Genomic DNA, 12954 nt, shown 5'->3' on the forward strand with positions numbered 1-12954 from the left:
TAACTTTTATGTTGGAGTGCTTATTGAATTACTTCTAATAACACATGACGAGTTTTGTAGTCTTATCAGAACATGAGTTTTCATATCATAACAATTTGTACTCTTTTGCATTTTACCACAACTACTATAGAATGTTGTAAATAGTAATCCACGTACAAGATAAAGAGAGCATTTTGAGGAGAGAGAAAGTGAGAGAGAGAGAAAAAAATCACAAAAAATTCAATTGAGGAGAGAGAAAAATTTTGCACGCGAGTGTGACCTGTCTTTTCTTCTGGGTGAGCTGAGCCAAGCTGAGCTAGCCCTTCCGTTTTCAGCGGGTCCCAAATGACACGTGTCGATATCTGAGTGGTATGTGCACATGAGGTCAGCGGATGACATGGCGCACACATACCACTAAATATTTTCTTGTAGTGGAGTAATCTCTAACAAATATACCGCTAAATCATTGCCTCCTATTCCTAAGAGAGCAGTTAAGATTAAGCCACGTGGCGATATTCACGAAAAAGAAAGGACTATATATACTCTTTTTCCTTTTTTATGTGGGCCTTCCGTACTCCAATCCATGAAGAGAGAATTATTAATCCTTATTTGAAAATGAAATGCAAAGAAAGAACATATGTATCAAGAAAGTATTTCTCAAATAGAGATAACAAAGTATTGTTAAGAGGGAATTTGAGTCTAAATCCACGTTAAAGACGCTAAGATCTAGACTCAATCCCTTAAATGCTATAATATTTTTGAATTATGAGTTGATTAAATATCAACCGTTTCATAATATATATATACAATGCGTCAAAGGGCGAGGATCCTCTGATCACAACATCTCCAGAATATTTCTCCTTAGTTATGCTTCCCCAACGCATATGTTACGCAAGCTCACATACACTAAATTTGGGAATATATGGTCACATTATAATTTGAGCAGAACGCCTATTCCAACCGTATGCTGCACGGAGAAAGATGGCTACGAGCGCGCATAGACTCTCAAATTTAACGGAAAAATCGTAATCATAACGCTTGATAAAGAACTTGCGAAGATCACACGATTCTTCGTTGTTTGTTTGTTCCCCAAATCATTTTATTGATATCGAATCATGGCCGTTTCATACGGAATATGACATTTTCCCGACTCTTTGTCCCGTTGTCTTCAATCATTCGTCTCACGTACACTTTCACAATCAAGAAATTGGCGAGTTGACCGAAACACACCCACCCACACGGGGGAAGGGCAAAATCAATTATGTATAATATTCTAATTTTTAGCCTCCGTTTCTTGCGCAGCAAATAAACAAAAATTATCGTCTGTATTGCTTACAAAATGATTTAATGAAAAATATTTTTATCATTCACAAAAAAAAAAAAATTATATATAAATTGTTGGTATTGAAAAGAAAAGGCTTTCATTAACTAATTATTTCAAGCGATCCAATTGATTATTTAAAAATAATCTTTTCCAAATAATTCGTTTTCCTTAAAACAAACGGAACCTATAATTAAAAAAAAAAGTATGTTTTAATTGCAAATAAAGTTAGAAAGCATATAACACATCATGGATTTTGTTTCTTGATTGAGGAAGATGAATCAAAAACTAAGAACTGCATCCAATCGGTTATAAGGATCTTAGGTCGATGATTATTTCATTTTTGCACAGATGAAATAAATATGATACCATTAAAATCAATTCATCAATGAGAAATTGCTAGTGTCTTAGTTAAACCTATATTTTATGGTTGAAGCTTAATGTGACATCTTGATTTTTCGCTCGACAAAATAACAAGCTTTCCATTGGACTACACCATTCGCATCCTCGCCGCGACATCACCGAGTCGCAGTCGCTACCTTGTCGTCAATAAGCTTTGCTGATCCAAACATCCCAACCTCAAAAAATCCCAAAGTATTGGCCTTTAAAGAAATCGCTTTAAAAAAAAAAAATTACCAAGACTATTGAATCTTCTTCATGGTACTCCATGTTTGAGCTGGTCAAGGTATAAGGATCCAGCTAGCATGGACTGGGGTAGCTTAGTCAACAAATTGACGCAGAAGAAAGAGACAATGACAGTGGAAGGGGCAGCATTGATTAGGAAAAAACGAAGAAAAGGGGGCACGCAGGGAGAGATAAAGAGGGAACCAGTAGTCCCCTATCTGCACGCCCTCTTCAGCTCCTCCAGCTTCTTTCCCCACTTCTGTTGTAGCCGTGAATTAGAGAAGACAGCAAGCGGAAGCAGCAAAGACCCTCTCTCTCTCTCCGTTGCAGCTACTTGCGTCACCACCGTCAACCTCGTCTTTGTTCCGCCAAGCTGCTGTCACAAATCACGAGGACCCAAGGCAAGTGGATATCCTCCGTTCTATCCTATATTGATCGTTTGTCGTATGACGAGAATAGTTTCACAGGAATCCAAGAACATTGTTGAGATTTTCGTTTAATCAAAGTTTCAATTATGTTACTCATTTAGTCAGAAGTTCTGACTATGTTACTTAGCTACGTTGTCAAGTTTGAAATAGTCAAACTTGTACTAGGTTGTAGAGGCATGGATAGTTGATTTTTGGCACGTGCGAAGGCTGGAATGGCAGAAACTTTGAAGGAAATTTGTGACTGGGCTGAGGGCGGGTTTGGATCTAGCCCGACCCAGAAGTTTGCTAATTTTGTATAGACTTATGTGGTGCAAATTTCATGGGGCATCTTCATGAAAGTGTTCCTTGTTGACTTTTCTATGACATACTTTAATTTCAGAATTTTTTGATTTCATATGACAAAAATATATTAGAAAAAACTTCAGGATTCAAAATCTGTTTTTGGGTCACTGGACCGACCTCTTTCTGCTTTTCATTTTCTACAGATTTCTCGGTCCAGAATTATAAAATATGTTCTTCACAAAATTTGTATAGAACATACCAAGCTACCACATAATAAATTTTCATAATTTTTCGGTCTCAATTATTCAGTAAAATATTTATTTTTCTACTCAATTTCGTCCTAGAGATTTTGACAGTTTTGAGCCCGGCTTGCAAAAATTATTTAGAACTGTATGAACTGAATTGGATCTTGATTTCTTCACTAAAGATGTTCCTTTAGGTCTTTTTCACCTCATACTAAAGTTTCATAATTTTTGGAGATCGATTACCTAGACAATAGCCATCGACTCTAGAGGCGTGCAAGACGCCTTATGAGGTTAGTTTGGGCCTAGAATATGGGATCTTACCCATGGTTCACTTAATATCTATATGGATGAGTTTGTATTAGTCTAAGAAATGAAAATGACCGACAAACTTCAAATGTCTTACTTCAAGACAAAAGGGTATGCAAGGAGCAGAAGTAATGAGAAAAGGTCCTTTATTAGATGCATGCTTGAATCCCTGAATGGTAGTGGTGTTAAGGTACTTTTAATTGAATTATGGAATTGCCGTGGTTTGAATGTGTGACTGAGAATGCCGTCGATCCTTGGGACGACGATGCCTTAGGTTGTAGTAAGGATGCTTGGACAGGTAACTAGGTTTCTCCAAATGCATGGGGGGTGTAATGCGGCTCCCCAGATGCCTCATGATACCGGATGGGTGCGAGATGCTCAAGGGTAACGGAGTTCCCCCGAAGATGATGGCAACATCAACTTGTGTTGATTGTCACTTTGGTATTTCTGAATCAAACTATTGGTCATTTGTTAGGGAAAGTTATTACTTATATTGATCAACCGTGTATTTTGAAAGGTTCTCAAATAAGCTATTGTGTATGTGATTTAAGAAACTTTCTATTGAGACTTTCTTTGTCACATAGTGATCAATTTGTGTGGTATAGACTGATGGACTTTCTACTTGTTGGGTTGTGACTCACTAGTTGTTGACTTCATCTTTTCAGATCATTAGAATGTCAATCCCACCTACCTCCCGATGATTCGCTACGAGGTGCTAGTGAACTTCACTTAGGAGGAGGACAAGTTCACGGACCCCGATTTTTCGAATATTATCTTCATTCAAATCAAATTGAATATAGTCGTTGACATAGGGCCCTCAACGAGGCAGGTTACCCTTGAGTTCATCGGGATATATGCTAGTGTTAATGGACATATAGTGGGTCCACTCCCACTGTCCTCTGAAAGGTTAGGAGGCGGAGACAGCTTGACGACATAGGAAGGAAGTAGAAGGGAACAAGATTTTTGGAGCTTGAAGATTTTGAGGACATCAGGGCCATTGTTAGATGACATTTGTACGACTAGGTGGGGAGGGATGATTGACCTAGAGTCTAGTATAGTTAGTTTAGTACTAACATTTTGTACTTTCCCATAGCACCCCACCGGTTGTTTGATGTACATGTATAGATAAATAAGAAATGAAGTTGCCCTATTTGCAGAAAATTATGTGTAGCCTAGAATTTCCTTTGGTCCCTTATGCTTCCACATACTTAAGAAAAATTAAAATAAAGAATATATTGGCGATACTAATTATATAGTAGCTGTGACGTGCTGGGGTCGTCACACTTAATGATTAACCAACTATAATAGATATAGTAAAATAATAAGATATGCATTATATCTTTGTAATGGTAACATTAAATTGACATTTTCTCTCTAAGAAGTTTTAAGAAATATACTATTAAATAGACAAGGCATGTTCATATAAATATTTTTCTTCCAAAAACAAAAAGAAGACATATGATCTTATTGATGATATATCTAAATACGATAGACAGGTATCGATAATAATAATCCAAATGATCAAGCGGCACATCGATCTTATGCCTCAAGTAACGCAAGCTTTTGGGTTCGATTCTTACGAATATAATCACTTGGATTTTGATGACCTTAGAGCACGAGATTCTATCTCATTCAAACTTGTAAACGGATATACTACCAACGTAAGTAGAGGAGTTATGGATAATTGCATATTATTAAAAGATCTTATCTTTCTTTTCTTCTTTTTTTGTGGCAAAGACTTATCTTTTAATCAACGGAAAAAGCCATGCGGAGTAGTGTAATCTCAAAATTTCAGCTCCAAAAAATCCAATCTGGGATTTACGTGAATCCCCTTTAAATCTAATAGAATAATCTCGACGTGATTGCAGAAGTTGGTGTCCAGCACCAGAGAGAGAGAGAGAGAGAGAGAGGGGAGGCCACAGAGGCCACTTTGTATCTCTCGAGACATGGCGGAGTTCAAGGCGATCTGTTGCTTTGCGGCGGTGCTCTCGTGGCTTTCGCTGTGCCTGGCGAAAGACGTGACGGTCACGGTCGCCGGAGTGACCGACGTGGCAAGGACCGATGATAACTTTGTGTGCGCGACATTGGACTGGTGGCCGGTCGATAAGTGTGATTACGGTCAGTGCCCTTGGGGGATGGCCGGGATCATCAACTTGGTATGCTCTCTCTCTCTCTCTCTCTCTCGCATTGGCTTGGAATTCATGATGCGTGTCGATTGTTATCGTTGTCGCATTGGCTTGGAATTCATGATGCGTGTCGATTGTTATCGTTGCCGGATGAAGCTGCACTGGAATATTGGTATGTTTTTCATGGTTCTGTCGTATTTTTTTGCCTTTGCAGGATTTGAAGAACAAGATCCTGTCGAATGCTATAAAGGGTAAGTTACACCAAGAGCACAACTGAGTTTTCTAGGCATTGGAAATCTTATGTTAGCTTTTCGCTGAATCAGACAGCTTCTGAAGGAGTTACTTATCGATGAATTTAAACTTCTGCTTGAAGTTGAGAGCTTTACAATATATATAGTTCAGCTTACACGGAACCCAGCTTTCCATAGAGCAGATTTGATTATTGATGGTTGACAATCCATAGGAGAAAGGAAGTACCAAGTGTAGTTTTTTTTTTTTTTTTTTTTTTTTTTTTTTTTAAGCGAGAAAGAGCTTATTTATCTGATTTGTCGAGCCGCCAGAGAAACAGGAAGGTGCTGTTTTGCTAGTCTAGGATCGAACAACGTGCTCCTCGATCGATTGGTATTGTTCTGATAAGGGCTTTTCTGTCGTGTGGCATTACAGCTTTCAATCCTCTGAGGATCAGAGTCGGAGGCTCGTTGCAAGACCAGGTCATTTACAAGGTCGGAGACGCGAGACCGGTGCGCAAATGCCCCCACTTCAAGAAGCGACCCAGCGGCATGTTTGGGTTCAGCCGGGGTTGCCTCACGATGGACCGGTGGGATCAGCTTAATGAGTTGTTCAATGAGACCGGGTAACAATTTCTTTGCCAATATTCATTGGCATCATCGAACTTCTCAAGCCGCAAACGAAATCCTAGAGGATAAAAAGAAGAAAATCTCTGAATACTAATCCAATATTGCTTCGCAGAGCTGCATTGACTTTCGGCTTGAATGCTCTCATCGGAAGGCACAGGTCGCCCAATGATAGCGACCATTTCATCGGTGACTGGGATTCACAGAACGCCCGCGATCTCATGAGTTACACCATCTCCAAAGGATACAAGATGGACTCATACGAACTCGGTAACTTGAAGCTCAAGTCATAGTTTATATACTCTTATTAGTATCTGTTTATATAACCTGACTAAACTGTTCTGCATTTTCTTTGATCAGGCAACGAGCTCTGTGGATCTGGGGTTTCTGGAAGAGTCGACGCCGACCAGTACGGAAAAGACATGATCGTGCTCAAGAAGATGATTGAGGAATTGTACCCAGACCCGGCCACGAGGCCAAAGGTCTTGGGTCCGGCTGGATTTTACGACCAGAAGTGGTTTGAGACCTTCCTCCAGGCCTCAGGACCCAACGTAGTCGACGGTTTAACCCACCATATATACAATCTCGGTGCAGGTACAACATACTAAGCCATCAGGAACCTCCAGCTTGATATTACTTGTATCCTGCAAGTCGAGGATAAAGTTCATCACCACATTTCCTCCATGCAGGTGTTGATCCGACTCTCATTGACAAGATTCAGGACCCGTACTTTCTGGACGAGATCGCTCAGACGCATAAGGATGTCATGAGAACCGCAGAGAGATTCGGACCATGGTCGGGCCCATGGGTTGGGGAAGCAGGCGGGGCTTATAACAGCGGCGGCAAGGACGTTTCACACACCTTCGCCAATGGATTCTGGTGAGGAACCTTACGGAAATAAGAGAATTGCAGATTGAGATAGATTTACGGAACGAAGTTTAATTTTGTGTTCATGAGCGAAAAAACAGGTACTTGGATCAATTGGGCATGACATCCCAGTTCAACCACAAGGTCTTCTGCAGACAAGCTTTGATTGGTGGAAACTACGGTCTCCTCAACACTACGAGTTTCGTCCCAAACCCGGATTATTATGGGTCAGTAGATCACCTCGGCATGAGCAATTAACTTTGTCTATTATACCTTTGTTGTCCGATTATGGCACGATTCTCATTTTCCTTCTCAACTGCATAATCGATCCCGTTCTATTCAATCAGCGCGCTCCTGTGGCATCGCCTGATGGGGAAACACGTCCTTGCGACGATGCACGATGGTTCTGCTCATTTACGTGCATATTCTCATTGCTCGAAGGACAAGGTAAACTCACTTCGGAAGGTCAAGCACGCGTTGCTGGCGACAACCCCATTTCTACCAATAATTCTTCGAGCCCATTTCTGCTTAAATTTTCTGACCACTCAAGACATATCTTTTGGTTCAGCCTGGCGTGAGCCTCATCCTGATCAACATGTCGAACTCGACTTCCTTCAACGTTTCGGTCGTCAATGACCTGAATATATATCCTGCAGTCGAGCAGGCTTGTGGCGGCAGGCAACCTAGAGAAGAGTACCATCTGACGCCAAAGGACGGGAACATCCAAAGCGACGTGCTGCTCCTGAACGGGACTCCGCTGGAGCTCACCGAATTGTCGGACATACCTGAGATGAAGCCAGAGCTCGTCGACCCATCCTTGCCAATTGCTGTCGCGGCCGATTCGATAGTGTACGCAACCCTCAGGGACTTCAGGGCACCAGCATGTGCTTAAGAAGTATCCTTCCCAAGTCTCCTGGATGGACAGGTTCTAGTGATGAGAAGAGCTCTTTAGGCATCGTTTCCTAGGATTTAGATTAGCCGGTTAGAGTCAGACGTCCTTTCAAGTTTGAGAAATCTTCTCAGTACCCAAAAACTTTTTTGTTCTGGTTGGTATACAAAATGTGGATTATCCTTTCGCCGCACGTCTCATGGTCTGAGGAGTTACTGTTTCTTGCGCATCATTCGCTCGCGAGTCCCGTTCACGTATCCAGCAGAATCAGACTCGGGATTACATAGGACAGAGGAGGTTCTTGCACAGAGCAAGCCTCGCTTCCGTTTGGCGTTCTTGAATGGCGCAGGAAGGCATTTCGAGCAACCGAGCTTCCCGAGACACAGACCTTAAATGACTCGGAGGGATCCCCACCCTTACCCATTCAAGAAAGATGCCAGGATTTCGTTCTAGTGAGCTCATCGACAGCGAAATCCGATTGATTGGGATTGGGGCAGGGTGTCCGCCGGTCCCGTTCTCTGCGGGGAACGTGGGTTTGCGTCTTACGCCTCCCTAGAAGACAAAGCTGGGACAGCACATCTCAATAGTACAATTTCGGGGTGTCGCTTGGATGAGCACATTCTAGTGACACTTTGTCGTTAGCACTCGACCTTTGACTCTTCCTATATAAAGCTTTGAGGCAACAGACCCGTCACCCAAGAATCGCACGGAACCAGAAAAGGGATGCATCTCCAATAGGTGGCCTGGCAACACAGGCGGTGTTCCTTTGCCTCGCGCTGCGGTATTAGCGCCTGTGTTTTCAGGTCACCCCTTCGAGATGATCATATTCCTTATCCTCTGCATATCAATAACAGCATTGCCAAGTCAATTCAAAAAGGTAATCAAGCGTCACTGAGAGCAGGCTTCGACGGCTTTTTTGTATTGTCAAGATCGGGTGATTCTCATTATTCAGGATTCCATTTTCTTGGTTGTTCTTGAATTCTTTCTCATTCATCATATAATAATTAATTTCTAGAGAAGTGTACTATAATTAACATGTAAAACTGCCGATTTTCTTCGAGATCGTCTACCCGCTTTGTCGGGCTTGCTTTTCGGACACGTAGGAATTCTTAAGTTCGCGGTCCAATTCCCACACGACGATTATCACAACAGAACGGCCTAGCGAACCGATTCTCTATAGACGTTACCATCTGTTCGCGTATGAGCGCACGGGCACGAGCCAATCAGAGCCGCTGGAACGGCTGACCTTCGGTCAAACGCAAAAAACCCCTCGCCTTTCGGGAGAAAACCCCTCCCGGCGGCCGCATCCCCCCCCGAAAATCCCGTACGCGCCGCCATGGAAATGGAGATCGATTCTGCTCCGAGCGCGACGCCGGAGCAACGGCCGATCAGGGACGAAGACCTCTTCAAAGCCGCCGAGGGTGGCGATCCCGCGGCGTTCAGAGCGCTCGCGCGGGACCAGCTCTCCAAGGTGCTCTCCCTCCGGAACGAGGACGGTCGGTCCCTCCTCCACGTCGCCGCTTCCGCCGGTCACGCCGAGGTACTTTCTTCCTTCTTCGCCTCCGGAAATCCAGAGAGGCCGAGATGAAGTGCTTCGCCGGAGACATTTGTCCTCGCGTTTTTTTTTTTTTTTTTTTTTTTTTTTTTTGGTCGAGTCGTTTTAGGTTCGCCAGCGATCGCCACGGTAGGGCGCGAGAGTGCAGTTCGATTAGCCTGAGTTGGTGAGGCGATAGCCTCTTGGACCAGAGCTTTAGAAGAAGTAATTCTCTGTAATTCCTCAACGCAGTGTGGATAATCTTGCACCAGTATATAGTCTCGCCTCGGATTTTGTGCCGAAAACTATAACGTGCTAGCGGGGAATATGAATAAATGGCTTGATTCTGAGATGTGGATAACCTTTGTGACAATTCCTGTCGAGAGTAAATTTATCAAAGATAAGAGACATGGGAAGCAACCTTGAAAATTTCGAGTGGGCGTTCTCAGTAATTACATGGTTTATCACTGTCTAAAGTTTGAGAAGCACTTTCAATCGCCATTGATTACATAGTGTAATCGTATAATTATCAAAATCGGATTTTAGTGAGTGCGGACGGATGCAATCTACATATGCAGCACACTAGTTTTTGAAGATTTTTATGTGTGGAGAGCATGCTTATTGCACAAAGCTGTCATGGTTTCGATTTGCATGCTCAAGGGCATCGTGAGCGCTTAGGGCACCCATAATTTTTGTTTTGCGATAGCCTATGTGCGATTGCAATCATTCTTTGCCCAATGGATATTCTAAAAGATCGCGTAAATGACAGCATAAATCATTAGATTCACGCATTTGCGGGGCTTGTTGTGAAATACATTTGGCTGTTTCTTTGTTCATGATGTGTGTTTAATCCATTCACTAGATTGCTTTGTGTTGAATTGTTTTCCATTTGACTGGATCAGATAGTGGATATACTGTCAGATGCTGATCAGTCAACAAGTGTGATAAACAGCAAAGATGAAGAAGGTTGGGCCCCGCTTCATTCTGCATCGAGCATTGGGAATGAACAGATTGTGGAGATCTTGTTGAGGAAAGGCAAGTATGTCTGCGAGTTCCATGATGTGCTGATGAGTCTGAAAACAGTTTTGAGTACACAGACATGCTGATGGATTTGTGTGCTTTCATTTCCGCTCTTAATTTGTTAGGATAAATCTTCTATTGTTAAAACACTTTTTGGTTCTCTGAAGTCAGATGAGCCTTTGAAAATCGAAAGCAGTCTGAAGCCAAATCAATGAAATTTCAACTGAGGATCGATTTCTTTGGATGTTGTGTAAGCCCTTGGTTGGTATGTATCCTATAGTATCTCCAGCTTGTGAAGTGGAGTAGTGTCAGGCAATTGTTACAGGGTAAATGGAGAACTTGAGGATTCTTTTAATCAGGTTTCACTGTTAAGACACCATTTCCTTGCTGAACTCAATTGGAGTACTCAGGCTTTAGTGTTGTCCAGACTCAGCGAAACACTAATTCTATCTATGTGGATATGGTGAAAGAATTTATATGCTACACTTAGACTATGTAAAACAATAAGTCACGCAAGCATTATGGATCTTTTGACGTGTGTGTGCGCTTCATTCTTAGTAACTGCTTCATGCTCACATTTCAGTGACCAGGCTTGTGAATCAATTTTGTACACAGCCTTTGTATACGGTGAGTGGTTGGTCTACCTAGAGGAAAGAGAAGGCTGCTTACTGTTGTGAGTGTAATCATGCCTAACCTCGGTAGCTAAGGATAGATGGCACATTATCATGCCAAGTTCCTTGTTGTGTCCTTTTATATAAACAACCTTTGTTCAGTTCCTTCCATACATGGTGGAGAAAGAAATGCCCCTTTTCGCTTTTCACTTGTCTTGACATAATTTAGTTGTCACATGATGGTGATTCTTTGCAGGAGCTGATGTTAACTTAAAGAATGATGGCGGACGTACTGGTCTCCATTATGCCGCCAGTAAAGGATGGTTGAAAGTCGCTGAAACTCTGATTTCACACGGTGCAAATATCAATGCAAAGGATAAGGTCAGTAATTGCACAATTGACTTCCTATATACATGTTCGTTTGAACTGAAAACATTTGGTGTTGTTTATTTTTGGCCTTCATCAATTGCTTGACATGTGTAGCTTTCAGGTAGGGAGCACTCCATTGCATCGTGCTGCGGGCACAGGGAAATCAGAAATGTGTGAATTTCTGATCGAGGAAGGAGCTGAGGTTGACCCTGTTGATAAAGCAGGCCAAACGCCTTTGATGGCTGCAGTAATTTGCTACAATAAAGAGGTCTGACAACAGTGAAGTAGTCATGCAATTTGCTTTGTTTTGCACTGAATTAAAGGCTAGGTACAATTTTACATGTATATCTGCAAACTATTTTATACATTCATATATATAGCCCTGAGTCCTTTGGGCAGTTACTGGGATTGAAAAATTAGAGTCAGCTAGATCCCTCCTTTAATGAGAGAAACTGAGGTGGGACAAGGCTTGTCACCCTCCTCCTGTCCTAGCAACCTTTGAATTGGTCTGTCAGTTAGAATTGCCGATTAGGCTATTCATATTCAAATTTGTAAATAACCATACGTGTAATTCTGCTGTCATTGCTGGGGCAAAGGCTTGCTGGAGCTTGAACTGAGTGAGGTCAGGCTTCCTGCTTCTAAGTTCGAGATCCTCATCAGACCATTTACTTGTTTTATGTCGATTTATTCATGGTCAGGTGGCTATGCTGTTGATAAGGCATGGAGCAGACGTAGATGTGGAAGATAAAGAAGGATACACCGTGCTTGGCAGGGCATCACATGACTGGAGACCAGCACTCATGGACGCCGCGAAAGCCATGCTCGAAGGATGATCCCTTTTGCAATTTGATTTCCCTTAACTTTTTATAGCGAATTGTCCAAAGTCGGAAAAATTTAGGCAAGTAGACGCGGAGAGAGTTGTATCCTGATGTTTCGATTCGCTTGGCATTGTGTACTTTCTGGATATAAAAATCACCGTTTGTTCCTGCTTATGATTTTCGACCCTGTTATGTTGAAGAGAAGACCCGCAACTCTCTCTTCAATGAACTACTGTTGTTGCTCGGAATGAATAGTTCATTAATTTTGTGCTATGAGCACGGTGGTTTTTTTTTTTTACCCGAAAATCACTGTACAGCCGGCGACGTAAACTCAGGGCACTAATGCGGGAACTCACCTTCCACGGCACCCCACTTAAGTCGCGCAACATGACAAGGAGGGGAATTGAACCCTAGTTGTTATGTGGCCAACATTTGCCCTAACCAATTCATCCATCACGGGGTGGGTATGAGCACGGTGGTATTAGTCACCAAAATTTGCAAGAATGAATTTTGATAAAGTGTTAAAAGGGTTTCATTCTGTTGATGATACCATGTGTAAAATCAATCAAATTGTAATTACTACATGGGAGTTCGTGATTTTGTTAATCGTGTCTTGACGCGTAATTTACATAATTCGTCAGATTGATCCGTCCAAAACTTTTTATATTATTGCAACTTTTC

General features: G+C 42.1%; 2 protein-coding genes across 3 annotated transcripts; both read left to right on the plus strand.

Moving 5' to 3' along the window:
• The first annotated feature begins 5131 nt into the window (after positions 1-5131).
• On the plus strand, positions 5132-8105 carry LOC104455742 (heparanase-like protein 1). Its single transcript, XM_010070480.3, has 9 exons — positions 5132-5341; positions 5526-5562; positions 5975-6164; positions 6281-6435; positions 6526-6759; positions 6855-7044; positions 7134-7259; positions 7380-7479; positions 7601-8105. The coding sequence occupies exons 1-9, from the start codon at positions 5132-5134 to the stop codon at positions 7922-7924; spliced, it is 1566 nt and encodes a 521-aa protein (XP_010068782.2). The 3' UTR covers positions 7925-8105.
• Positions 8106-9086: 981 nt separating this feature from the next.
• On the plus strand, positions 9087-12546 carry LOC104453910 (26S proteasome non-ATPase regulatory subunit 10). 2 transcript variants are annotated; one of them, XR_005552609.1, is made up of 5 exons: positions 9087-9461; positions 10358-10490; positions 11343-11467; positions 11577-12077; positions 12154-12292. XR_005552609.1 is itself a non-coding variant. In XM_010068556.3 (5 exons), exons 1-5 carry the CDS (start codon positions 9258-9260, stop codon positions 12286-12288), a joined length of 744 nt encoding a protein of 247 aa, XP_010066858.1. In that variant the 5' UTR covers positions 9090-9257; the 3' UTR covers positions 12289-12546. The 2 variants fall into 2 exon arrangements, 1 of the variants encoding a protein (XP_010066858.1); XM_010068556.3 differs by having other exon boundaries at positions 9090-9461; positions 11577-11723; positions 12154-12546.
• Positions 12547-12954: the final 408 nt, after the last annotated feature.

The sequence above is a fragment of the Eucalyptus grandis genome, chromosome 7, assembly GCF_016545825.1.
Source record: "Eucalyptus grandis isolate ANBG69807.140 chromosome 7, ASM1654582v1, whole genome shotgun sequence".
Lineage (NCBI taxonomy): Eukaryota > Viridiplantae > Streptophyta > Magnoliopsida > Myrtales > Myrtaceae > Eucalyptus > Eucalyptus grandis.

Coding starts and splice junctions, on each gene's coding strand:
- LOC104455742 (XM_010070480.3), top strand. CDS start 5,132: ATGGCGGAGTTCAAGGCGATCTGTTGCTTTGCGGCGGTGCTCTCGTGG. Junction 5,342..5,525: donor TGGCCGGGATCATCAACTTG/GTATGCTCTCTC, acceptor TTGCCTTTGCAG/GATTTGAAGAACAAGATCCT. Junction 6,760..6,854: donor TATATACAATCTCGGTGCAG/GTACAACATACT, acceptor TCCTCCATGCAG/GTGTTGATCCGACTCTCATT.
- LOC104453910 (XM_010068556.3), top strand. CDS start 9,258: ATGGAAATGGAGATCGATTCTGCTCCGAGCGCGACGCCGGAGCAACGG. Junction 9,462..10,357: donor CTTCCGCCGGTCACGCCGAG/GTACTTTCTTCC, acceptor TGACTGGATCAG/ATAGTGGATATACTGTCAGA. Junction 11,468..11,576: donor ATATCAATGCAAAGGATAAG/GTCAGTAATTGC, acceptor TGTAGCTTTCAG/GTAGGGAGCACTCCATTGCA.